General features: G+C 45.1%; 1 protein-coding gene across 1 annotated transcript; it reads left to right on the forward strand.

Annotated features, from left to right (window-relative positions):
- Positions 1-10: 10 nt before the first annotated feature.
- LOC117556276 (vacuolar protein sorting-associated protein 13C-like) lies at positions 11-22,976 on the forward strand (the record flags this gene model as incomplete). Its single annotated transcript, XM_034231578.1, is given in 18 exon segments — positions 11-43; positions 1,679-1,804; positions 1,893-2,026; positions 2,502-2,628; positions 4,969-5,204; positions 7,666-7,807; positions 7,885-8,025; positions 8,156-8,237; positions 8,322-8,391; positions 8,471-8,582; positions 8,657-8,770; positions 8,860-8,984; positions 12,343-12,424; positions 12,533-12,646; positions 12,733-12,808; positions 13,255-13,418; positions 20,855-20,900; positions 22,853-22,976. Coding segments are annotated over 18 exon segments (2,048 nt in total), but the record flags the coding sequence as incomplete, so codon positions are not given.
- Between the last annotated feature and the right edge of the window lie 4,900 nt (positions 22,977-27,876).

The raw sequence follows: 27,876 nt of genomic DNA on the forward strand, positions 1-27,876 counted from the left end.
AACAGAGCTCATGGTTGTGGCACCCAAGGCGCTGCTCCAGAAGGTTGGTGACTTCGTCCTCGAGGTCGACGGCTGCTCCATCTCCCCATCTCCTGAAGCCCACAACCTGGGTGTCATCCTCGACTCCACCCTCTCCTTCCACTCCCACGTCAAGTATGTGACCAAATCGGCCTTTTACCACCCAAGGAAAATTGCAAGACTCCGACCGTCACTCTCGGAGTCGGTTGCCGAAACCCTAGTCCATGCGTTTGTCACCTCCCGCTTGGACTACTGCAATGGTGTCCTGTTCGGGGTTCCCAACAAAACCCCGGACAGGCTCCAGTCAGGGTTTCCGTTAGCCGGTAATTACCGGTTTTTAGCTGGTAAAATGTATTAAAAACCGGTAAATTCAAAACCTGCCGGTCAAAATGTCTGGTAATAATTAGGGAGGCTCCGATAGATCGGCCGCCGGTCATTATCGGCCGATATTCACTCTTAATAGTTTAATCGGTGCTCTCTATAAAGACCGATCAGGAGAGCTGGATCTGATCGATATGGACATAAACGCAAGTGAAGTGTAACCGGACACGCGAGAGATCAGATCAGCTGCTGAGTCTGACCGAGACACGCAGCTCTGCATAATCACCTGAAGCCCCGCCCTCTTTTTAACGAGCTGCAGGAGCTGCATGAGAAACTGACGGGCTGTCAGGAGAGAGAGGGAGGGAGAGGGGAAAAGAGAGGATCCGTTTCTCCCGTGTTATTATTCAAAGTTAATGTAAACTTTTGAATAATGTACTTCATCTACTACAAGTAGTTTGTTTGAATGTAATAATTATGTTGTTTGTTGTTTGTGGAATAATTTATTGAAAAATGAATCTGAATTTTTCGATCTGTTACGATTATAAACTGAAGCAATATAAAAATGAGCCCCGTGAACTGAGTTTTAAACTGAAGCATATCTGCTCATAGTCCGGTAATTACCTGCTAACGGAAACTCTGCTACACAACTCTTATTATTATTATTGAAATATGACCGGTAATTTTCAAATGTGTCCGGTAAAATAAATTCTGCCCGGACATTTGACCGGCGAGAAAAAATCCTAGCGGAAACCCTGGCTCCAGTATGTCCAAAACTGTGCTGCTAGGGTACTCACAAATACAAAGCCATGGCAGCACATCACTCCCACCCTCATCCACCTCCACTGGTTGCCGGTCAAGTCCCGCATCACCTACAAAGTCCTCCTCCTCACCTACAAGTCCCTCCATGCCCATGCCCCCCAGTACCTATCGGACATCCTTCGCCCACATGCCCCACCCCGGAACCTGCGGTCCTCAGACTCTGGCCTGCTTACCACCCCCCGCACCAAACTGCGAACCTTCGGGACAGAGCTTTCAGCGTGGCAGCCCCCCCCCCTCTGGAACGCTCTCCCTGCGGAGATCCGCAACATCCCGACGCTTGACGCCTTCAAAAGGGCCCTCAAGACCCATCTGTCCACCAAGGCCTTTGGCCCCTAATCTATTTGTTGTTTTGTCTGTCTGACTGGTTGTCTGATTGCCTTTTGTTTTGTTATGTTTGTTTTGCCCTGTTCTTCCTTGTAAAGCGACCTTGGGTCCCATGAAAGGAGCTATTATTATTATTATTGTTCTGTGGTTGTTGTGTGATTGCCGTTGTGGTAATCTTGTGTTGTTGTTGTTGCAGTGCCTCCCCCTGTGGCCGGAGAACCCCTCAGGGAAGTTGTGTCTTCGCGTCGTTGGTTCTGAATCCTCCTCCAATTTCTTCTTCTTCAACCGACAGGACAGCGGCATCCTCCTGAGGCTGGACCAGGTGAGAGATCATAGCATATTATTATTATTATTGTTATCCACAGAGAGGCTGGATCGTGCATAACTACACATATTGTGTGTGTGTGTAGTGCGGTGGGATCATCGTGGACGTCAACATGTCGGATCACTCGACCATCATCAGCTTCAACGAATATTACGAAGGAGCGGCTCCTGCTCTGTTGCTCAACCACACACCCTGGGTCAGCATCAGATACAAGCAGAGGTACACACACACATATATACACACACACACACACACACACACACACACACACACACAGATTGAAGTTATATACTGTATGTAGTTGCCAAAATCCTATCAGTTTGTCTTATACGTTTCTTTTCATGGCCACATGGAGAACTTGGGGACTATCAGATTCGCAGCTTGGGTAAAAAAATCCACTGGACGTTTTGATTGGTTGATCTTGAACGTGTATTGCCAAAAAACAAATACAAAAACAATATCAACTTGGAGCTTAAACTTCAGCAGTAGATTTGAATAATCTGTTTGACTGAGACTAAGATCAGTGACAGTTGATCTGCTTCCTGCTGCTATCCTGTCACGCACCGCTCCTCCAACTTAAAGTTTTAGCCCCACCCTCACCTGAGTAAGGCACACTTCTTGCTGCAATAGAAAAATGCATTAATAAAAGTTGCAAATAGATCCAATGCGGCTCCTAACCTGTATCTGTTCCCAGCGGCTCGGCGGGGGTCCAGGACCTGAACCCCGGAGAGGCTCGGCTCTTCGCCTGGGACGACCCGTCCGGAGAGAGGTCGCTCAGCTGGAGCTGCATGGAGAACCACGGAGACCTGGACCTGCTGAAGGTCTGACATTACCCCCATTACCCTCATCACCCTCATTACCCTCATCACCCTCATCACCCCCATTACCCTCATCACCCTCATTACCCTCATTATCATCAAACACTCATTACCCCCATTACCCTCATCACTCTCATTACCCTCATCACCCTCATTACCCCCATTACCCTCAAACCCTCATTACCCTCATTACCCTCATTACCCTCAAACCCTCATTACCCTCATTACCCGCATCAACCTCATTACCCTCAAACCCTCATTACCCTCATCATCCTCATTACCCTCAAACCCTCATTACCCGCATCACCCTCATTACCCTCAAACCCTCATTACCCTCATCATCCTCATTACCCCTCAAACCCTCATTACCCTCATCACCCTCATTACCCTCAAACCCTCATTACCCTCATTACCCTCATCACCCTTATTACCCTCATTACCCTCATCACCCTCATTACCCTCATTACCCTCATTACCCCCATTACCCTCATCACCCTCATCACCCTCATTACCCTCATCACCCTCATTACCCTCAAACCCTCATTACCCTCATTACCCTCATTACCCTCATCATCCTCATCACCCTCATTACCCTCACCCCATCACCCTCATTATCCCCATTACCCTCATCACCCTCATTACCCTCATTACACTCAAACCCTCATTACCCTCATTACCCTCATTATCTCCATTACCCTCATCACCCTCATTACCCTCATTACACTCAAACCCTCATTACCCTCATCACCCCCATTACCCTCATCACCCTCATTACCCTCATTACCATCATCACCCTCATCACCCTCATTACCCTCATCACCCTCATTACCCTCACCCCCCTTCACCCTCATTATCCCCATTACCCTCATCACCCTCATTACCCTCATCACCCTCATTACCCTCACCCCCCTTCACCCCTCATTATCCCCATTACCCTCATCACCCTCATTACCCTCAAACCCTCATTACCCTCATCCCCCCATCACCCTCATTACCCTCATTACCCCCATCACCCTCATCACCCTCATCATCCTCATCCCCCCATCACCCTCATTATCCCCATTACCCTCATTACACTCAAACCCTCATCAGCCTCATCACCCTCATTACACTCAAACCCTCATCACCCTCATTACCCTCACCCCATCACCCTCATTATCCCCATTACCCTCATCACCCTCATTACCCTCATCACCCTCATTACCCTCATTGCCCTCATTACACTCAAACCCTCATTACCCTCATCACCCTCATTACCCCCTTTACCCTCATCACCCTCATTACCCCCATTACCCTCATTACCCTCATTACCCCCATTACCCTCATCACCCCTCATCACCCTCATTACCCTCATCACCCTCATCACCCTCATTACCCTCATTACCCTCATTACCCTCAGTACCCTCATTACCCTCATCACCCTCATTACCCTCATTACCCTCATCACCCTCATTACCCTCATTACCCTGATCACCCTCACCCCCCCATCACCCTCATTACCCCCATCACCCTCATCCCCCTCATTACCCTCATCATCCTCATCCCCCCATCACCCTCATTATCCACATTACCCTCATTACCCTCATTACCATCATCATCCTCATTACCCTCATTACCCTCATCCCCCCCATCACCCTCATCACCCTTATCACCCTCATTACACTTAAACCCTCATCCCCCCATCACCCCCATCACCCTCATTATCCCCATTACCCTCATTACCCTCATCACCCCTCATCACCCTCATTACCCTCAATACCCTCATCACCCTCATCACCCCCATCACCCCCATCAACCCATCATCGAGGGCTTATGCTCTGGCTGTCTCTCCACAGGCCACATTAGTAGAGACTGTAAACGACGGCTCATCTTTAGAGTTTGCAAGCAAGTCCACCCAAGTGTCCTCAATCTCAATCTTTATTTATTTATATAGCACATTTTAAACAACCTCAAGTGCTGTACAGGGAATACAGAGTAAGTTGGACCATGACAACTTAAATAACACTGCCGCTGAGGCACCAGTTAGCGAATCTTACACAGGGTATTTCAAGCCAGAAGAAAGGAAAGCCATAGGAAAGGCTTGAGGAAAGAAATATAGGAAACATGTTGAATGTACCTTGTTACTGGAATGAAACGGAGACTCTTGTCTAGACCTGGATCATTGCCCTGCGTCAGATTCACTAACTGGTGCCTCAGCGTTATTTTAAGTTAAACATCAGTTTTATTTCTATATGATTTTGGCCGCTACACCCACTATCATGTGTTCCTCTGTTCTGGGTCTATCTGGTTCTGGTCTCTGGTTCTGGTCTCTGGTTCTAGTCTCTGGGGTTCTGCTGTGTTCAGGACGATGTGGGCCAGTTCTCCTACGACAGCCGGTCTCAGGTCCATTGGGTTTCCTTCCTCGACGGACGGCAGCGGGTTCTCCTTTTCACCGAAGATGTTGCTGTGGTGACGAAGGCTCGGCAGGCGGAGGAGCTGGAGCAGTTTGAACAGGAAGTGAAGGTTTCTCTGCAGAACCTCGGACTCTCATTGGTCAACAACAGAGGGAGGCAGGAAGTCGCTTACATCGGCATCACCAGGTATCTTCATCTTCCTCATCATAATGATTATACAGATGTAGCACCTCATTTCAGACTCCAGCTTACAGCTTCCTGCCTACGACCTGCCTAAGACCAGTATCGAGGAATGTTAAGCCCTCCCACTATTTTCCAAGAGGGCGTTGCCAGATTTTAAATTTCAGGTTTGAACCAGGAGATGGCGCTTCATTCACAAATACAGAAAGACAAATTTCATGGACTTGCAGTTGTGTTTTGAAGAGCATTTGAACACATCAATATTTTAGATCAACTAAAGTATATCTAATCTTGTAATTCAATAATATATAGTCTTTATATATTACATAATCATAATAATAATGTAAATGTTTACACTACACTTCTTTATTTGTTATGCTCATACTTTTACCTTTACAATCGTTTGCTTTAATATGCAGTATATTGTTGTGTTTGCTTCCTCCTGCTCCCTTTCGGACACAGACTGTTTGATTTATTATTATTATTAATATGAAGATATTATTAAGATAAGATGTTACTTTATTGATTGAACATTTTAGTTTAGAACGTGCTGTCCCACGGTAACTCAGAAGGCTCACAGGTCACATTCCGACCATCATTTAAAACAATAGGTGCTTTCACACCGTCTACAGTTTGATTTGTATAGAGGGAGCTGCTGGAGAAGAAAGATCAGGGGGGAGAGAGCTGTGGTTGATGGGCCATTAGTTGTGTAAACACACAGCTGAGAGCTGCCGTTTCACTCATTCACGCCTTCATCTCCTCCCGCCTTGACTATTGCAACTCCCTCCTCTACGGCATCAGCTCCACCTCCCTCAGTAGACTCCAGCGTGTCCAGAACGCAGCCGCCAGACTCCTCACCCACACCCAATCATGGCATCACATCACCCCGGTCCTCAAAGAACTCCCCGTTACACACCGCATCAATTACAAACTCCTGGTCCTCACTTATAAAGCCCTCCACCATCTGGCCCCCCCCTACCTCACTGACCTCCTCACCCTCTACCAACCACCCCGGTCCCTCAGATCCACCTCAGCCGGTTTGCTTTCAATCCCCAAGGCCAAACTCCGGAGCTTCGAGGACAGAGCCTTCTCTGTGGCAGCCCTGAAGCTCTGGAACTCACTCCCCCAAGACCTCCGTGAGTCTGAGTCCCTCACCCTGTTCCAGTCCCGCCTCAAAACCCACCTCTTCAACTCTTTATCTATAAAGCCCCCCCCCCTCTTAATCAACTTCCTCCTGACTGCTTTTCTGTTGTGTTTTGTTTCTTTTTGGCTTTGTCTCTGTTTTTTTGTTTTGTTTGTATACCCCCCCTCCCAAATGTAAAGCGTCTTTGGGTCCAGAAAAGCGCTATATAAAATTAATATATTATTATTATTACATACAACTATTTTTTAAATCAATAAAAACATTTTCTAAATCCATAAAAGCATTTCAATTAATATTGGGAGTCATGTCGTTACTTTGTTTAGAATGTGGCCGTGTAATAAGCGGGATCATTTGCAGCGACTTGTTCCTTATGGGGAAAATAACACCCTTCAGTAGATCAAGATCCCTCCGCTACGCGTCGGGATCCTGATCTGCCGACGAGGCTCCATTAAAATATAATTATTTGTAGTGAATTACTGAGTTTAGGGTCGTTAATAACGTTTTAATGAAGTTGAATACAGTATATTCATATGTGTCAGTGATTTCATGTCAATTGGGCGAACATAAACATAAATGATCGTCGTGAAGATGATGATTAAATTAGGATTACAAATCGAGAGCCGAGCTGCATTTCCTCCCGTTCGTTTTTTTCGACTAAACAACATTATTTTGTTAAATAACAACATGGTGATGTTTTGTAAATGATTACATGTCTCTTATTTAGCACAGAGTATGATATCCGTGACATATGGATCTGAACAAAGTTCCGCTGTACATCCAGCGTACTCTCTCTGACTTTATTTCACATGCGCTCCAGTGTGGAACCCCACTGCACCCCCTGGTGGATCAATGATCCATTGCAGCTGGCTTCATTATAATTACATGTATTTATCACGGGGGAGGTCTCAAGTCAAGCTGGAGGTTTTCCCTTGAGCTAGGGCAGATCACCTACCAATCACGGCCCTCGCATTTCAAACTGTCTGAAATGAAGCGCTACATCTGTAGCAGTAGCAGTGTGCGTTCAGCCGGACGGTTCAGGATCCAGATGTAACCTTTAAATGTGGATTGTGTGAATATTTATTGCGAATGTATGAAATATGTTGATATATCACAAGTTAATGTTGTTATTGAATTGTATGGTACAAAGCATCTTGTATAGTTTGAGATTTATGTTATTTTTGTACATGGTCTAAACCAATTAACTAACTAAACTATGAGAAACCCTCAGTTCCCAGAGAACCACTGACTTATATCACTGTGTGTGTGTGTGTGTGTGTGTGTGTGTGTGTGTGTGTGTGTGTGTGTGTGTGTGTGTGTGTGCAGCTCAGGTGTGGTGTGGGAGATGAAGCCAAAGAGCCGCTGGAAGCCCTTCAGCCAGAAGAACATCAACCTGCTGGAGGAGGCGTTTCAGAAGCAGCGTGGCGGGGGTGGCGACGGCTGGGTCACTCTGGAGACTCACCTGGAGGTCAGAGGTCACACACACCACTATCAGCTGATCATGTGATCTGTCCGCTGACTGTGTGTGATGTCATGATGTTACAGGTGAAACTGGGCGGAGCCACCATGATGATGCGGAAGCCCATTTCATGCCAGGTGAGGAGGAACTTCCTGTCAGGGATCCAGGTCGAGTTCAAGCAGTCGCAGCACCAGCGCTGTCTGAGGGCCCAACTGCACTGGCTGCAGGTACACACACACACACACACACACACACACACACACACACACACACACACACACACACACACACACACACACACACACACACACACACACACACACACACACACACCTGTCTGACACTCTCTGTTTGCAGGTGGACAACCAGTTGCCCGGCGCCATCTTCCCGATCGTCTTCCATCCCGTTCCTCCGCCCAAATCCATCGCTCTGGACTCAGGTGGATCCTCTTTGTTAAATGTTTTTTAAATTTTTTTATTCGTGATTCAGTTTGTGATTTTAACTCGGAGCCCTGCCTCCACAGAGCCGAAGCCCTTCATCGAAGTGTCCGTAATCACGAGGTTCAACCGGCACAGCAACGTCATGCAGATCAAGTGAGTGGCCACCAGTGGAAAGTGAGGGAAACCACTTTAACGTGAGGGTAAACCAAGTGTGTCACTCTCTACCCTTCAGGTACTTCATGGCTCTGGTTCAGGAAATGGCGGTGAAGATCGATCAGGGTTTCCTGTCGGCCATCTTGGCTCTGTTCACCCCCGCTGCTGAGCTTCATGCCGAGCGGCAGAAGGTAGAGACGTAGAAATAGAAGTAATAGAAGTATATATAAATGTACAGAATTCAAACAGTATATCCCTGTTTCAGGCCGGGCTGTTGGATAAAGACCTGAAGAAGCTTCAGACGGAGCTGATGGAGACTTCGCTCTCCGACCAGTCCACTGTCAGCTTCTTCCAACACTTCCACATCTCCCCCATCAAGGTCCACACATAATATATTTGATACATAATACATATGTTATATAATACTTACATTAATTATATAATAAGTGTATATGTTACATGTTGCAGCTGCACCTGAGTCTGTCTCTGGGCTCCTCCGGCTCAGAGGAGTCTCCCGAGGCGATGCAGAGTCTGAACCTGCTGCTGCAGAGCATCGGAGCCACGCTGACTGACGTGGACGACATCGTCTTCAAGTGAGAGAGAGTCCTACTTCCTGTTCTTTTCTTTCTGTTCCCTGCTTCCTGTATCCTGCTTCCTGTATCCTGCTTCCTGTATCCTGCTTCCTGTTCTTTTCTTTCTGTTACCTGTTTCCTGTATCCTGCTTCCTGTTCCCTACTTCCTGTTATTTTCTTTCTGTTCCCTGCTTCCTGTATCCTGCTTCCTGTATCCTGCTTCCTGTTCCCTACTTCCTGTTATTTTCTTTCTGTTCCCTGCTTCCTGTATCCTGCTTCCTGTATCCTACTTCCTGTTCTTTTCTTTCTGTTCCCTGCTTCCTGTATCCTGCTTCCTGTTCTTTTCTTTCTGTTCCCTGCTTCCTGTATCCTGCTTCCTGTTCTTTTATTTCTGTTCCCTGCTTCCTGTATCCTGCTTCCTGTATCCTGCTTCCTGTATCCTGCTTCCTGTTCTTTTCTTTCTGTTCCCTGCTTCCTGTATCCTGCTTCCTGTTATTTTCTTTCGGTTCCCTGCTTCCTGTATCCTACTTCCTGTATCCTGCTTCCTGTATCCTACTTCCTGTTCTTTTCTTTCTGTTCCCTGCTTCCTGTATCCTGCTTCCTGTTCTTTTATTTCTGTTCCCTGCTTCCTGTATCCTGCTTCCTGTATCCTGCTTCCTGTATCCTACTTCCTGTTATTTTCTTTATGTTCCCTGCTTCCTGTATCCTGCTTCCTGTATCCTGCTTCCTGTTATTTTATTTCTGTTCCCTGCTTCCTGTATCCTACTTCCTGTATCCTGCTTCCTGTATCCTACTTCCTGTTCTTTTATTTCTGTTCCCTGCTTCCTGTATCCTGCTTCCTGTATCCTGCTTCCTGTTCTTTTCTTTCTGTTCCCTGCTTCCTGTATCCTGCTTCCTGTATCCTGTATCCTGCTTCCTGTTCCCTACTTCCTGTTATTTTCTTTCTGTTCCCTGCTTCCTGTATTCTTCTTCCTGTATCCTACTTCCTGTTCTTTTCTTTCTGTTCCCTGCTTCCTGTATCCTGCTTCCTGTATCCTGTATCCTGCTTCCTGTTCCCTACTTCCTGTATCCTGCTTCCTGTTCTTTTCTTTCTGTTCCCTGCTTCCTGTATCCTGCTTCCTGTTATTTTCTTTATGTTCCCTGCTTCCTGTATCCTGCTTCCTGTATCCTGCTTCCTGTTGTTTTCTTTCTGTTCCCTGCTTCCTGTATCCTGCTTCCTGTATCCTGCTTCCTGTATCCTACTTCCTGTTATTTTCTTTATGTTCCCTGCTTCCTGTATCCTGCTTCCTGTATCCTGCTTCCTGTATCCTGCTTCCTGTTCTTTTCTTTCTGTTCCCTGCTTCCTGTATCCTGCTTCCTGTTATTTTCTTTCTGTTCCCTGCTTCCTGTATCCTGCTTCCTGTTCTTTTCTTTCTGTTCCCTGCTTCCTGTATCCTGCTTCCTGTATCCTGCTTCCTGTATCCTGCTTCCTGTTCTTTTCTTTCTGTTCCCTGCTTCCTGTATCCTGCTTCCTGTATCATGCTTCCTGTTATTTTATTTCTGTTCCCTGCTTCCTGTATCCTGCTTCCTGTATCCTGCTTCCTGTATCCTACTTCCTGTTCTTTTCTTTCTGTTCCCTGCTTCCTGTATCCTGCTTCATGTATCCTGCTTCCTGTTATTTTCTTTCTGTTCCCTGCTTCCTGTATCCTGCTTCCTGTATCCTGCTTCCTGTATCCTACTTCCTGTTCTTTTATTTCTGTTCCCTGCTTCCTGTATCCTGCTTCCTGTTCCCTGCTTCCTGTTCCCTGCTTCCTGTTCCCTGTTTACTGTTCCCTGCTTCCTGTTTCCTTTGTATGATCAGTGTGCGAAAAAGTACACGTCCCACCGTCCGGGACATGTTATTTACAATATCGGACAAGTAGATCTTTCAATTGACTTGTCCGGCGGACAAGTGACGTTTTTCTGCCTGATTTATTGACAAATTATTGATATATTCAGTTTACAAAAGGCAGAACTCATTCGCAAATTGTACGTGTCCGCCATTGTTCGTTTAGAAATGTTAGTTTCGGTTCTGCTTGTCGATTCCTAAGGAAATGCATCTCGCCGCTTTCTGTACAGTTAGACGGGGCGGGGCGGGAAGTGTAGCAGTGGCCGGGTTGGGAAGCAAAACTCGGTTCCGAGTAGGAACAAATAACAATTGTCCGGTACCGGGATTAATAAGAGTTGTGAGGACAGGAGGCCGAGCCCCGCGGACCGCAGCTCTCTCTCTCTATGCTCCGTATCAGCTGATCACTGCACGGTGCAGCTCAGCGTCTCTCTCTCTCTCTCTCTCTCTCTCTCTCTCTCTCTCTCTCTCTCTCTCTCTCTCTCTCTCTCTCTCTCTCTCTCTCTCTCTCTCTCTCTCTCTACACACAGCGGATCCGCTGCCCGTTTAACAGCCTCATCTTTGTCAAACGTTCTTATGTTCTTTCTCTAACACGTAATGAAGGTTATTAAGCGTTTTAGCTCCTGTGTTGTTAATATTGACGCCATTTCCTTTATGAAGTGAAGCAGCCTCCCTGTCTGTGTCCTCGCGCTGTCCTCACATCCCCGGACCCCCAGACTCGGAGGAGCACAGGGATGTCAGTATTGTTTATGAAGCAGGGTATAGAAAGTACATTATGGAAATGAAAATACTATTTATTTACTTTTCCAAACAGTGAGCAGCTGCAGCTGTGTATTGCAGGACATGTGTAAGCGTGCAAGCGTCTTTGAGTTGTAGAACAGCGCTAGGCCTATAGGCTATACATCTAATGTGTCATTATTATTATTATTAGGTTATGTCCTATGTGTTGGACATGTGTGGTTGGACTCTGTCTCACAGGCAGGTTGCAGTGTAACATCAGAGTACATTGTACATTCTCAAACTGCACCACTTAGAACGAACTAAACAATGCAGAGATTGTTTTTATATAATTGTATTCAATAACCGTAAGAAATTCAACAGTATGAAGTGATTTGTAAATAGGAATACAGATTTGACTTAATGTTTTCATAAATATATTTTTCTCCCAGTTTGTCATGGGACTTATTTTGACCCTCTCAAAGAACCGGAATCGAGAACCAAAAATAACCGGAATCGAAAAGCAGAACCGGAATCGTTAAAATCCAAATGATACCCAACCCTATGTGTGATGCAGTAAAATCTTACCGCTCACTTACGTTAGCGGTGTCGTAAAAACCGTGGGAAAATGTAAAATACGATGACGAAGAAGAAGATTCCAGTGGCCCCAATTTTTGTCCATTCTGGACAAGTGAAAAATGTATTCGGACAAGTAAATTGCCAAACTCACTTGTCCATGGACAAGTACTCTCTAAAAACGTTTTCTCACACTGATGTTGTTCCTGCTCCTCTCTTCAGGCTGGCCTTCTTCGAGGTGAAGTACCAGTTTTATCGCAGAGAGAAGCTGATGTGGGCGGTGGTCCGACATTACAGCGAGCAGGTCAAATCTAACGTTTTCTTATAAAAGCAAGATCAAACTGCAGTTTTAGGATTATTTTATATATGTCTGCAGATATAATATGATATGTGTGTGTGTTTATGGCTGCAGTTCCTGAAGCAGATGTATGTTCTGGTTTTGGGTCTGGACGTCCTGGGGAACCCGTTCGGACTGATCCGAGGTCTGTCCGAGGGCGTGGAGGCCTTTTTCTACGAGCCTTTCCAGGTAACGCACACTTTTAAAATCATTTTAAACCGGGAAACTAGTCCTCGGATGTGCCAGGATCACATGTTTGCTGTGGCGTCCCTCAGGGAGCCGTCCAGGGCCCGGAGGAGTTTGCTGAGGGCTTCGCCATTGGGGTCCGCACCCTGCTGGGAAACACCGTCGGTGAGTTATTATTCTACACAGTGTGTTTCCAGAGGTAAAGAGACTGGGTAAAGTGGTTCTGAGGAGGTGCATGCTGGGTAATGTTGTTCGGAGATGGAGTGTTCTGCTGGGTCCTGCAGGGGGCGCTGCAGGGATGGTATCCAGCTTTGCATCCTGGGTAAGGTAAGATAAGAAGTACTTTATTGATCCCAATGTGTGAAATGTTTGTGTTGCAGCAGCATCAAAAGACAAGACATTGTACATTAGAGACATTAAAAGAGTAGAAATAAACAATCTAAAATGTTAACATCTCAAATAGAAATAAAATAGCAAAAGCAAAAGTAAAAAATATACATGTGGAAATACAAATGTTATAGTGTGTTTTCTGCTCGTCCTGCAGGGGGCACTGCAGGGGTCATCTCCAGTGTTGCATGCTGGATAATGTAATAGTGTGTTTTCTCATGCAGGGGGCGCTGCAGGGGTCGTCTCCAGGATCACAGGCTCGGTGGGGAAAGGTCTGGCCGCCATCACCATGGATAAAGAGTTCCAACAGAAGCGCCGCGAGGAGATGAACCGCCCGCCCCGAGACTTCGGAGAGAGTCTGGCCAAAGGAGGGAAAGGACTGCTGAAGGTCAGGACTACCGTAGTATCTCAAATAATAAGATAACAAACATTTAAAAATGCACGCAGTGTTGAACAGACCCATCGATGCCTGGATAGCCTCAGGTCCGGAATCTCGTCAGACGACGTTTGGTTGACACATATAAATAGTCAAAAACTGTGTGTTCTCCCGTGACCTACTACCTCATATTTCGAGCTACTTACTATTCCCTGGCAAATTAACATCACAAATGATATGTTGGTATTCTGTAGAGAATGGACATCTTTAAGATCTGTCCTCCTGGAGGAGTTTTGGAAAGTTTGCTAAAACCTTTTTCCAAAATGGCCGACTGCCGTGTGGGGAGCTGATTTTAACCTCTTCTACACAGCACCCCCGATACCGGGGGGAAAACGCGTCATCTGCAGGAAACAGCGTCTGAGGGCATCTTAATATTCAATAAACTATGAATGTCTTATATCCATGTAACGGGAAGAAACTCAGCTAACTGATCTTCTTTTATTTCTTTTTTTTTTAAACCCACAAAGCTAGCGCCGAGCCTCTGAATTAGCTACGAGCGAAACAATCTTAAGGCCGTTAGCACAGAACTCTAGCTACACTGATCGATATACTTATTGGATCTGCACAAACAAGCTTAGCTAACATCCTGAGAGTCCACAGATTATAGAAAGATAAGGATCATCACTGAGCAATCAGAACTCCTGACAGGGGAAGCAAATACAGACATCTCACGACGTAGCTTTACAGATGAAGCACTCCAGATCAGACTCAGGTGGGTGTGTCCCAGTCAAAAGCCCAGCGGATGCCAGCGGCTGGGGGTGTTGCCAAATTGCTAGAGGGCGTTGCCCAATTTCCCCATTTGTTCAATTACAGGATTTAACCATGAGATGGCGCTTCATTCACAAAATACACAAAGACAACTGTTTGCAATGTTTGCAGCTCTGCAGTTGTGTTTGCTGAATACTGTAGCATGTAATCACTTATGTGTTACTGTATGGTTTTCACAAACTACTATAATGAAAAAACATCAATATTTTAGATCAAATAAAGTATATAGTTTGCTTTATGCAGTATATTTCTTGTAATATTGTTGGGGTGTTTTTACACAGTACAGTAGATTGAAGTAAATCAACGTATACATTAAGATAAGATAAGATGGACCTTTATTAATCCCGTGGGGAAATTCAGTAGTTCAAACAGCAACAGGGTGAGAGTGAAAAACAGGACAGCACAGATTCACACAGATTAATACAATCTAAAATAAGATGAGCGACAAAAATAATAATAATGAGAAACTATGAAATAAGAAATGAATAAAACTAAAATATAATTATCATATCATATATTATAATGTATTGTATTATTAAGTAATATCATACATTAACCCCATTATAGCAGATGCCACATTGAATGGATGAACACATTTATGCATCAATAATTACAACAGAGTATTTCTAAATACAAGTTGTAAAAATACTTATATGTATTTAATATTAACCCTTTGGAGTCGACCGTCACGCCGGCGTGATCAGATCACATGACCTGTGCCGCATAATAACAACAGTCCGGACAACATTGCTGTGTGTTTCTGTCGAAAGTACTGGCTTGAAACTATATCCCAGTCTTTGTTTCATGCAAAAAGACCCAGTAAACACGGAGATACGATGATATAAAGTTAATACATTTCAAAAGTATGAAAAATGGAAGCACATATTTGAATATATTCGCCGCATTTGATCATTTTACGAAACGGAAAATACTGGAAACTGTAGATCCTGCTCAACAGGATGTATATGTGTATTTCTGTCGAAAGTACTGGCTTGAAACTATATGCCAGTCTGTGTTTCATGCAAAAAGACCCAATAAACAGACACAAATAAACACGGACATACGATGATATAAAGTTAATACAGATATATTTCAGAAGTATGAATAATGGAAGCACATATTTTAATATCTTCGCCGTATTTGATAATTATACGAAACGGAAAATACTGGAAACTGTAGATTCTGCTCAACAGGATGTATTTACCAGGGAGGGGGTGAGGTAATCAGGTAAACGGAGTGATACGAAACGAGACGAAAAGAGACGAAGAGGGACGGCGGGAACCGAAGAGAGACGGCGGGAAATGAGAGAGACGAAGACAGGCGGCGGGAGACGAAGAGAGACGGCGGGAGACTGCGATTGAAGCAAAGACAGACAAACATTGAGAATTGAGATATTCAAAATGCAGCATATTTTCACTCTTACACACGTATATTCTCCTTTTACATACATACATCTTCACTCTACACACATATATTCTCCTTTTACATACATACATCTTCACTCTACACACATATATTCTCCTTTTACATACATACATTTTCACTCTCACACACTACTCACACATTCATACATTTTGCTCTCATATTATCATATTTCAATGCACACATTCATATATTGTCACTCACACATTCATGCATGTTGTTCTCATATTCATATAATGTAATGCTCATATTTATACATTTTGCTCTCATGCGAAATGTACTAAAACAAAGTATGTCATGGTAGTGGTCAGCTGTTAAACACAAAAGTGTATCTTAAGGGCTGTAAATATAATAAGCCTGTTGTCAATTTTAGACACAGGCTTATTATATTTACAGCCCTTAATAACATTCATTTTCTGGACTCAATGTGTGTCTTGGCCGTTTTCTTTGTTCCAAGCAAACGAGTGCTTTTGGTTTTGAAATCACTTCCGCGAGTTTCGCGGGCCTCCCCCCTCGCTCCACTGACCATTAGACCATTTAGTAAGGTAACAAGCAAAAGGGCAAAAACGCCTCTCAGACGCTCTTCCGTTAACTTGTTTAATAAAGAAAAACAAATGGTCCGTAGATACACGGACTCATATAGCCTATGTATGTATACTGTAAGGAGAATGTATGTGCGTGAGAGGACCAGTAGGAATTACGGCATAGAAATATGCAAACACAAACCTACAGACTGGGGGATGGGAGATCACAGGAGTGGGGGGGGGGGGAGAGCTGTGGAATGTGACCCTTGGGAGAATTCCTCCACACATTCCGATGGCCAATTCGTTTTAAACAAAGAGTTCGCAACACAGGACAGCATGGGCAACATGAGGGGTGGGGGCTGGTGAACGGTCTGGTCAATGTTTGTAAACACAATCCCCAGGATGTGACCTAATCAGGAGCCGGGTAAATGAGAGACTGAGGAGCCCCCGAAAAACAGATCCCGAAATAGCTCGTCCTGGTTTCCGCAGCAGATAGGCCGACAGTATGGTGTCTGTGTTATGTCAGTCATTTAAAATAAAACGTTGAAAACTGAACTTGAAAATGGTTTCCTCTTTTTATTTTATTTATCATTTTCGGGACGGGGAGACGTGTGTGATTAAAAATTAATTTGCAGAAATGTAAAGTGATCTAACTAAGTTCTATTCATATTCTTGACGGGAAGAGCAGTGTAAATGGGTGGCCATATGCATTTGAAAAGCAATATAAATCACACAGTTATTATACAATAGGCTATAAAAGCACCATCGATAACCATTACCTTTATCCAATTCAAACTTTGGACGGGAAAAAAGGAAGGTGTACATGGTTCGGCTATACTGTAGGCCCAGGGGCGGCGGGTGCTGGAGGCTAGGGAAGGCTAAGCCTTCCCAAATATTTGTGTAACTGCATCCTGGTAAAATAAAAATATAATGTCTTTGACATTAGCGCTGCTATGCAGCCACCTGTGCCCTGTACCACGAAGCCAGTTCAACAGACCCTGGATATGCTTGAGTTATCTTAACTATCCCTAACAAACGCGATCTCGCTAAACGGTCCTACGGCGCTGGTTATCAACTCGGTAAATCAAGCCAGGGTTTCTCTCTCCAGCTGAGAACGCGTTCACGTGAAAGGGGCGGGGTTAGCTACATTTGACCAATCACAAATAGGGACAGCGCAGCGTCATACTTCATTAATGAAAAGTAAACTAATATTAGACAAATATGAACTTTAAACATCCATGATGACTTAAACATATAATCCAGGATACAAGCCACAGAGTTGCACCTGCAAGGAGAATACAGAACAACTCGTTAAAAAATAAACTACAGAGTGTTTGAAAGCGTACAACAGTTTTATGATACTGCCCCATCTAAAACACGAGGGGATCTGACTTTATTACATTTGAGTTGAGTGTTTCGTCAACTTAATGTGTTGCTTAAAATAATACGTCTGCATACAGTATATGTGACAATGTAACTAAGTGTTGCACGGCCAGATACGGCTCGAGAAGCTGACTCAGATAAGGAAATATTGTGATATCGATGTGTGATCGATGATCTGAATGATGATGTGATGTCAGTGTGATATGAATGATAAGTGCGACACGTCGGCGTCTTCTCTGCATACGGCAGTTTAAACTGCATTTCCTTTTTCCTGTAATATGACTTGATAGATTTAAACTCCGCACACTGAGCTCTGATCGGTCAGCAGATGGTGCTTTCACTGAGTTGATCTCTTTTCTATAGACGCCGGAGGCGGGCAGCGTAAGATGGAAAAAAAAGTGATTTAGCCTTCCCAAACCTGAGCCTCACGCGCCGCCTATGTGTAGGCCTACTGTATACATACAAAGGCCATTCAAGCTAGAGTTCTTCTGGAGATGTTCACATCAGGCACCTTCAAGTTAAACAATACTAAACAATTAACACAGTAGGTCTAAATTATGTGGATTAAACCACATTTATTTCGTTAAAAATAAACGAAATATGATTTAGTTTGAATGATTAAATGTCATCAGGCACCTTCAAGTTAAACAATCAGGTGCACACTTTAATGTGCCGCCACCTCCGGACTCGGCTTGACTCGGTTTAAAGAATGCACAAATGTGTTTAATCGTTTATGTCAGATATGTACTAAGTAGCCTAAATACATTTGTTCCTGCTCAAGATTAGATTCAACTTTATTGTTATTGCACATATTGCAGGTACTGAGACAACGAAATGCAGTTTAGCTTCTAACCAGGGGTGCAACAAGCAGCGAAAAGTAATGTGCACAATACTACAGTAAACAATTAACACAGTAAATGATGTGGATTAAACCACATTTATTTCGTTAAAAAGAAACGAAATATGATTTTGTATGAATGATTAAATGTAGGGTGAATTGCCCTAATGTGGGACATTTTTGCATTTCAGACTTCGGGAATATATTGCGATATGAAGCCGATACAATAAATCAAAATCCAGTAGGCCACCATTCCGAAATCCCCAGTAATATTAGACACTAATAATACAGTAAACTATTAACACTGTACATATTATTGTTTGCCCGTGGGATTGGATGATCGGTAGTGAGACCCGTGCTGCATTTTCCTCCGGTCGGATGTGATATAAAAACAAAGCGATTATTTTTGTTGTTGTAAACTCACGTGGATTAAATTTAGTGCATTCATTTCAACTCGCGAACATATGTACATTAAATGATCGTGAGGATGGTGATTGAAAATCGTTTGTTTGAGCCTGGATGCATTTCCTGATCTAAAAACATAGCGATGGTTTTGTAGTTACGCCAACGTGAATTAAACATTATTTTGTTAAATAAAAACATGGGGATGTTTAGTAAATGATTACATGTCTCTTATTTAGCACAGAATATGATCCTATCCGTGACATATGGATCTTAACAAATATCCGCTATATCAGATACCTGTAGATCAGCTGTTTATTTCACATGGGTTCCAGTGTGGCAGCTTTTTAATCACGGCTCCCCCTGGTGGATCCATTATCCATTGCAGCTGGTTTCATTATAATTAAATGTATTTATCAAGGGGGCGTTTCAAATCCTGCGGGGGGGTTTTCCTTTTCAGCAGGGGCCACCCCGTGCCGATCACGGACCCGCACGGGTAGGCGTCTGAAATGGAGCGCTTCATCTGTAGGTAGCAAAACACAGAGATATGCTCACCTTAGCTGTTATTCTCATCAAAAGTCGTGTTCAATGGCATTACAACGAGAAAAAACGCGGCTGAAGGTTAATCCATAGGTTAATCCAATGTGTCTGTCACTTTGAACAAATTATTGACAATCCATAATTCCATTTTTATGCAATAATCGGAGAAGAATAATTAGCTGCTAATGGTAGCCACCAGAGGTTAGCGCAGCTTCCGGTTTTTCTACGCGTCTCTCTCACTCCTTATTTGATAACCTGTGTGTGTATGGGGGACTTTCCCTTGATTCCATTGGCTCTGACGGTTAGAAAGAGATGTCAATCAGCAAAAGTCGACCAAGGGGGGTCAGAGATATGAAAAATCCACCCAAATGACCCCAGAAGTGTTTTTTGTTTTGTTGCTAAATCTCTCTAAAAAGGTCAAATGTCACTTGTTTTGCATCAATCTTGATACAGGGTACTTATTATATGTTGTACTTTGGATTCCTAAAGCTTTTAGTCTACTTTACCATCATCCAAGGGTAGTTTTCACTATAAGTAAAAAATAATTGTTGTGTTAAATGTTAAATGTAGTGTTCGGACCCTTCGTGAGAGGAAACCGCTGGGCCCTAGCTCTCTAGCGATCGGACCCTTCGTAAGAGGAAACCGCTGGGTCCTAGCTCTCTAGTGTTCGGACCCTTCGTGAAAGGAAACCGCTGGGTCCTTGCTCTCTGGAGCTCGGGCCCCTCGTAAGAGGAAACCGCTGGGTCCTTGCTCTCTGGAGCTCGGGCCTCTCGTAAGAGGAAACCGCTGGGTCCAAGCTCTCTGGAGCTCGGGCCTCTCGTAAGAGGAAACCGCTGGGTCCAAGCTCTCTGGAGCTCGGGCCTCTCGTAAGAGGAAACCGCTGGGTCCTTGCTCTCTGGAGCTCGGGCCTCTCGTAAGAGGAAACCGCTGGGTCCTTGCTCTCTGGAGCTCGGGCCTCTCGTAAGAGGAAACCGCTGGGTCCTTGCTCTCTGGAGCTCGGGCCCCTCGTAAGAGGAAACCGCTGGGTCCTTGCTCTCTGGAGCTCGGGCCTCTCGTAAGAGGAAACCGCTGGGTCCTAGCTCTCTGGAGCTCGGGCCCTTCGTAAGAGGAAATAGCTGGGTCCTAGCTCTCTGGAGCTCGGGCCCTTCGTGAAAGGAAACCGCTGGGTCCTTGCTCTCTGGAGCTCGGGCCTCTCGTAAGAGGAAACCGCTGGGTCCAAGCTCTCTGGAGCTCGGGCCCTTCGTAAGAGGAAATAACTGGGTCCTAGCTCTCTGGAGCTCGGGCCCTTCGTGAAAGGAAACCGCTGGGTCCTTGCTCTCTGGAGCTTGGGCCCTTCGTGAGAGGAAACCGCTGGGTCCTAGCTCTCTGGAGCTCTAACCCTTCGTGAGAGGAAACCGCTGGATCCTAGCTCTCTAGTGTTCGGACCCTTCCTGAGAGGAAATCACTGGGTCCTAGCTCTCTGGAGTATATATAATATACTAATCAACATCTGATGACCTCTCTCTCTGCAGGGCGTCCTGGGGGGAGTTACAGGAATCGTCACCAAACCTGTGGAGGGTGAGTTAACCTGGTTTTACATCATGAATAGCTAAATATAGATACAGTATATATATATACAGTGGGGCAAAAAAGTATTTAGTCAGCCACGAATTGTGCAAGTTCTCCCACTTAAAAAGATGAGAGGCCTGTAATTTTCATCCTAGGTACACTTCAACTATGAGAGACAGGATGGGGGGAAAGAATCCAGGAAATCACATTGTAGGATTTTTAATGAATTAATTGGTAAATTCCTCGGTAAAATAAGTATTTGGTCACCTACAAACAAACAAGATTTCTGGCTCTCACAGACCTGTAACTTCTTCTTTAAGAGCCTCCTCTGCCCTCCACTCGTTAACTGTATTAATGGCACCTGTTTGAACTCGTTATCAGTATAAAAGACACCTGTCCACAACCTCAAACAGTCACACTCCAAACTCCACTATGGCCAAGACCAAAGAGCTGTCAAAGGACACCAGAAACTAAATGGTAGACCTGCACCAGGCTGGGAAGACTGAATCTGCAATAGGTTAGCAGCTTGGTGTGAAGAAATCAACTGTGGGAGCAATTATTAGAAAATGGAAGACATACAAGACCACTGATAATCTCCCTCGATCTGGGGCTCCACGCAAGATCTCACCCCGTGGGGTCAAAATGATCACAAGAACGGTGAGCAAAGATCCCAGAGCCACACGGGGGGACCGAGTCAATGACCTGCAGAGAGCTGGGACCAAAGTAACAAAGGCTACCATCAGTCACACACTACGACCCAGGGACTCAAACCCTGCAGTGCCAGACGTGTCCCCCTGCTTAAGCCAGTACATGTCCAGGCCCGTCTGAAGTTTGCTAGAGAGCATTTAGATGATCCAGAAGAGGATTGGGAGAATGTCATATGGTCAGATGAAACCAAAATAGAACTTTCTGGTAAAAACTCAACTAGACGTGTTTGGAGGAGAAAGAATGCTGAGTTGCATCCAAAGAACACCTACTGTGAAACATGGGGGTGGAAACATCATGCTTTGGGGCTGTGTTTCTGCAAAGGGACCAGGACCACTGATCCGTGTAAAGGAAAGAATGAATGGGGCCATGTATCGTGAGATTTTGAGTGACAACCTCCTTCCATCAGCAAGGGCATTGAAGATGAAACGTGGCTGGGTCTTTCAGCATGATAATGATCCCAAACACACCGCCCGGGCAACGAAGGAGTGGCTTCGTAAGAAGCATTTCAAGGTCCTGGAGTGGCCTAGCCAGTCTCCAGATCTCAACCCCATAGAAAATCTTTGGAGGGAGTTGAAAGTCCGTGTTGCCCAGCGACAGCCCCAAAACATCACTGCTCTAGAGGAGATCTGCACGGAGGAATGGGCCAACATACCAGCAACAGTGTGTGAACACCTTGTGGAGACTTACAGAAAACGTTTGACCTCTGTCATTGCCAACAAAGGGTATATAACAAAGTATTGAGATGAACTTTTGTTATTGACCAAATACTTATTTTCCACCATCATTTGCAAATCAATTCTTTAAAAATCCTACAATGTGATTTCCTGGATTCTTTCCCCCATCCTGTCTCTCATAGTTGAGGTGTAGCTAGGATGAACATTACAGGCCTCTCATCTTTTTAAGTGGGAGAACTTGCACAATTGGTGGCTGACTAAATACTTTTTTGCCCCACTGTATATAGGTGAGTATACCTAGATATATACAAATATAGGTATGTATGGATATATATTGGTAAATATATAGAGGTATACAGGTGTTTATGTAGATGTATGAGTGTATATATAAGGGTATATACAGCTTTTCCTTTTTTCCCGTCCAAAGTTTGAATTGGATAAAGGTAATGTTTATCGATGGTGCTTTTATAGCCTATTGTATAATAACTGTGTGATTTATATATAGAGTTATAGGTGTATATATAGGGGTATAAATAGGGGTATATACTGTGCAGGTGTATAATCTATATGTTTGTGCAGGGGCCAGGAAGGAGGGCGCGGCCGGCTTCTTTAAGGGCATCGGGAAGGGTCTGGTGGGCGTGGTGGCCCGGCCCACCGGGGGCATCGTGGACATGGCCAGCAGCACCTTCCACGGCATCCAGAGGTACTTCCTGTCTACAGCAGACACTTCCTGTCTGCTCTTCTTCTGCTCACTAATGTTCTGTTTCTGTTTTCTGTCTCGTGTCGTCGTGTCCCGGAGTTTGGTTCTTTCTTTTCTTTCTTTTCTTCTGGTGTGAGTATTTGTCCTTTCACGCGTTAAAGCTGACCTCCTTCACCGCTGCTCCTGTAGTTTGATATCTATATTTATATATCTATTATATGATATCCAGGGGGAAGCAGCCTGTAGTGTTATATATACGATATGAATCTATAATATGGTATAGTGGGGGGGCAGCTTTGGCGTGTGTTTGTGCATGTTGTTGTTGTTGTTGTTTTTGTTCCTGCAGCAGACGAAGGTAAGTCCTGCATCGTGTTGAAATAAAATCTCCATCTGTCCTTCGAGTCCTGATTCATGCTGTCACTGCTCGTAGCCCCGCCCCCAGCATTGTGAGGCCACGCCCCCCCCAGGAGGTCACATGACCCTAAATCTCACAGGAAGTTAACTCACTTTAAAGAGCTGTTGACGAGCAGTTAGTTACATTTTATTTCCGGCATCTTCTCAGACAGATCGACTCCAGCATGCTGTGGTCATGGAGCGAAGGAAGTGGAATTAAACTCAATCTAAGATCGTCCGGAAAAGGACTTTAAGGATCAAGATTTTTAGAATTTTATATTTAATAATACTACAGCTGAAGACTTGAGTCAAGCTTCTTTTATCTTCAGTGAGTGAAGAGCTGCAGCCGTGGGTATATGTGGGTATATATGGGTATATATGCGTATATATGTATATATAGGGGTATATATGGGTATATGTGGGTATATATTACATTACATTACATTACATTGCATTTAGCTGACGCTTTTATCCAAAGCGACTTACAATAAGTACATTCGACCAGGAAGACACAACCTTGAAGAAAACATAATCATAAAGTACATCAGGTTTCATAGAGCCAAACATTTCAAGTGCTACTCAACTGGCTTTAGGTAAGCCAGTCCTTTATTAGTATAAAAGTGCTTTGTTAATAGTTCTATCGCTGGAAGTGGAGTCGAAAGAGATGAGTTTTCAGTCTGGAAGGTGTGTAAGCTATCTGCCGTCCTGATGTCAATGGGGAGCTCATTCCACCATCTTGGAGCCAGGACAGCAAACCCACATGTTTTCGCCGATGGGAACTTGGGTCCCCCTCGCAGCGAGGGTGCAGCGAGTCGTTTGGTTGATGCAGAGCGTAGTGCACGCGCTGGGGTGTACGGTTTAACCATGTCCTGGATGTAGGAAGGGCCAGATCCATTCGCAGCATGGTAAGCAAGTACCAGTGTCTTGAAGTGGATTCTAGCAGTTACCGGAAGCCAGTGAAGGGAGCGGAGGAGCGGAGTGGTGTGGGAACATTTAGGAAGGTTGAAGACCAGGCGAGCCGCTGCATTCTGGATGAGCTGCAGAGGTCGGATGGCACATGCAGGTAGACCAGCCAGGAGAGAGTTGCAGTAGTCTAGGCGTGAGATGACGAGAGCCTGGACCAGAACCTGAGTCGCTTTCTGAGTCAGCTGGGGACGTATCTTCCTGATGTTGTAAAGCGTGTATCTGCAGCAGCGGGTTGTAGCAGCGATGTTTGCAGTGAAGGACAGGTTGTTATCTAGGGTCACACCCAGATTCCTTGCAGTCTGAGTCGGGGAAACAACTGAGGTGCCGATGTTGATTGTCAGGTCAAGAGTTGGACAATCTTTTCCCGGGAGGAAGAGCAGTTCAGTCTTGTCAAGGTTGAGCTTGAGGTGGTGATCAGACATCCACTGAGAGATGTCAGCTAGACAAGCAGAGATGCGTGCGACGACCTGGGTCTCTGAGCGGGGAAAGGACAGAATTAATTGGGTGTCGTCAGCGTAGCAGTGGTAAGAAAAACCATGCGGGCTAATGACTGATCCGAGCGAGTTTGTGTACAAGGAGAAGAGGAGGGGACCAAGAACAGAGCCCTGAGGGACCCCCGTAGTTAATTGACAAGGGTCGGACTCGGACCCTCTCCAAGTCACCCTGTAGGTACGGTCTTTCAGGTATGAGGTGAGGAGGGAAAGTGCAGAGCCTGAAACTCCAAGTTCTTGGAGAGTGCGAAGGAGGATCTGATGATTCACCGTGTCGAATGCAGCAGACAGGTCCAATAGGATGATGACAGAGGAGAGGGATGCAGTTTTGGCAGTGTGCAGTTCCTCCGTGACAGCAATGAGAGCAGTTTCTGTGGAGTGACCTGCCTTGAAACCAGACTGGTGCGGATCCAGAAGGTTGTTCTGATTGAGATAACAGGAGAGTTGTTTAAAGACAGCGCGTTCAAGTGATTTAGACAGGAACGGGAGGAGAGAGACAGGCCTGTAGTTTATAACATCAGACGGGTTGAGAGTGGGTTTCTTTAGGAGAGGGTTTACTCTTGCCTCCTTGAGACTGTTTGGAAAGTGACCAGAAGTTAGAGAAGTGTTGATGAAATGGGTGAGAAACGGTATAGATATCAGGAGCGATAGTCTGAAGGAGGTTTGAAGGGATAGGGTCCAGAGGACAGGTGGTAGGGCGGGCAGAGGTAATGAGGGTAAGAACCTCACTTGGAGAGAGAGGGGAAAAGGAGGTTAGTGTGTTGGTGGAAGGAAGGTCTGGTGACCCAGCGGTGAGTAAAGGTGAGTCAGAAAAAGAAGAGCGAATATCATCAACCTTTTTTTCAAAGTGGGGTAACAAAGTCGCTTGACAGAAGTGAGGAGGGGGGAGGAGCTTTTGGAGGGTCCAAGAGGGTGGAGAAGATGGAAAATAGTTTTTTAGGATTGGAATAGGAAGATTGGATCTTATCTTGAAAGAAAGTGCTTTTTGCCTGAGAGATCGAAGCAGAGAAAGAGGAGAGGAGAGCCTGATAGGTTAGGAGGTCGTCACGGTGTTTGGATTTCCACCATTTCCGCTCTGCTGCCCTAAGGACGGTTCTATTAGCACGCAGTGCATCATTTAGCCAGGGAGCAGGAGGGGACTGACGAGCCTGCCGAGATGTGAGAGGACAGAGAGAGTCCAGAGTGGATGAGAGAGTAGAGAGGAGAGTTTCTGCAGCAGAGTTTGGAGGCAGGAGTTGGAACGAATCAGAGGAAGGGAGGGCTGAGAGCACCGACGAGGCAAAGCTAGAGGGGGAGAGGGAGCGAAGGTTACGGCGGACAAGTGTAGGATGAGAAGAGATTAGTTTGTTATGTTTGGAAAGGGATAGAGAGAATGAAATGAAGAAGTGATCAGATGTGTGGAGCGGGTTTACAGAGAGGTTAGAAGTAGCGCAGTTCCTTGAGAATATGAGATCAAGGACATTGCCAGCTTTATGAGTCGGTGGGGACGGAGACAGTGAGAAAGCAAAGGCGGTTAACAGAGATGTTAGTTCGTCTATCTTCCCCATCTGGAGGTTGAAGTCTCCGAGAAGTACAGCGGGAGGGCCAGTTTCAGGGATGTGTGAGAGGAGATGATCTAATTCCTCCAAGAAGTCCCCCAAGGCGCCTGGTGGACGGTAGAGAACAACAATGGTTAACAGTATAGGATGGGTTACTGTGACGGTATGGAATTCAAAGGTGGAAGGAGTGAAGTTAGGTAGCTTGAAGAGGGAAAAGCTCCATTTGGGAGAGAGCAGGAGACCAGTGCCACCTCCTCTGCCAGTTGGTCTGGGTGTATGGGAGAAGGAATATGCAGTGGAGAGAGCTGCTGGGGTGGATGTGTTGGATGGAGTAATCCAGGTCTCAGTGAGAGCAAGGAAATCCAGAGACTGCAGGGAGGTGTAGCCAGAGATGAAGTCAGCCTTAGGAACAGCTGACTGGCAGTTCCACAAGCCACCTGAAACTAGATGTTGGATCTCAGTGGAGCACGTGGGATAGACGAGAGCAGGCCGGTTATATCGATTAGGAGATACACGGGGCCAGTGATAATTGCGAGAAGACACATGAACAGGAATGGAGAAAATACACATGATTATAGCATGAGGGGCTAGAAAACTAAAGAAAAGAGAAATAAGACACCAGCTCGATCAGAGTAGGATTTGCCTCCTCTTTGCCTCCCTCGTGACTCCAGCAGGACTCCAATGTCTTTGTCAGTCTTTGACTCCCGCAGGACTCCAATGTCTTTGTCAGTCTTTGACTCCCGCAGGACTCCAATGTCTTCGTCAGTCTTTGACTCCAGCAGGACTCCAATGTCTTTGTCAGTCTTCGGCTGTCTGACGCTGAAGCTGACGCTCCAGGAAAGAGCTACCCGAAATGGACGCCTGATTGCTCAGTTCTCACAGCTGTAGGGCCACGGCCCTCTAATTAGTTAACTATCTACAGCTGATGGGCGACAATAGACTGGCCGTGCCTATATTAATACAGGCTTGAGTGCTGAGACCTGTAAAGCAGGTTTCGCCTGATATATGGGTATATATGCATATATATGTATATATAGGGGTATATATGGGTACATATGGGTACATAGGTGTCTATATGGGTATATGTGGGTATATATGCATATATATGTATATATAGGGGTATATATGGGTATATATGCGTATATAGGGGTACATAGGTGTATATATGGGTATATTTAGTTTGTTTGTAGCCTTTATTTAACCAGGTGAAGCCCCTTGAGAATCAAAAGATCTCTTCTTCAAGGGTGACCTGCAGGACATTAGTTACACATGTAACGTAAAAACAACAGAACAACAATAAGGATGACATACAACATAATGTACAGGGTACAGATTACAAACTCTATTTACAGAGACAGGTACCATGAGTATCAAACAGCATGTCACCCAGCCGAGTTTCAAAGTGATGCAGGGGAACCAAAGTGCTCAGTTTGAAACATGTTTGCAGACTGTTCCAAGTTAGTGGAGCTGCACAACTAAAAGCTTTCTTCCCTAAGACAGTCCTAGCACTTGGCA

This window comes from Gymnodraco acuticeps, unplaced genomic scaffold, assembly GCF_902827175.1.
Source record: "Gymnodraco acuticeps unplaced genomic scaffold, fGymAcu1.1, whole genome shotgun sequence".
NCBI classification, from domain to species: Eukaryota; Metazoa; Chordata; class Actinopteri; order Perciformes; family Bathydraconidae; genus Gymnodraco; species Gymnodraco acuticeps.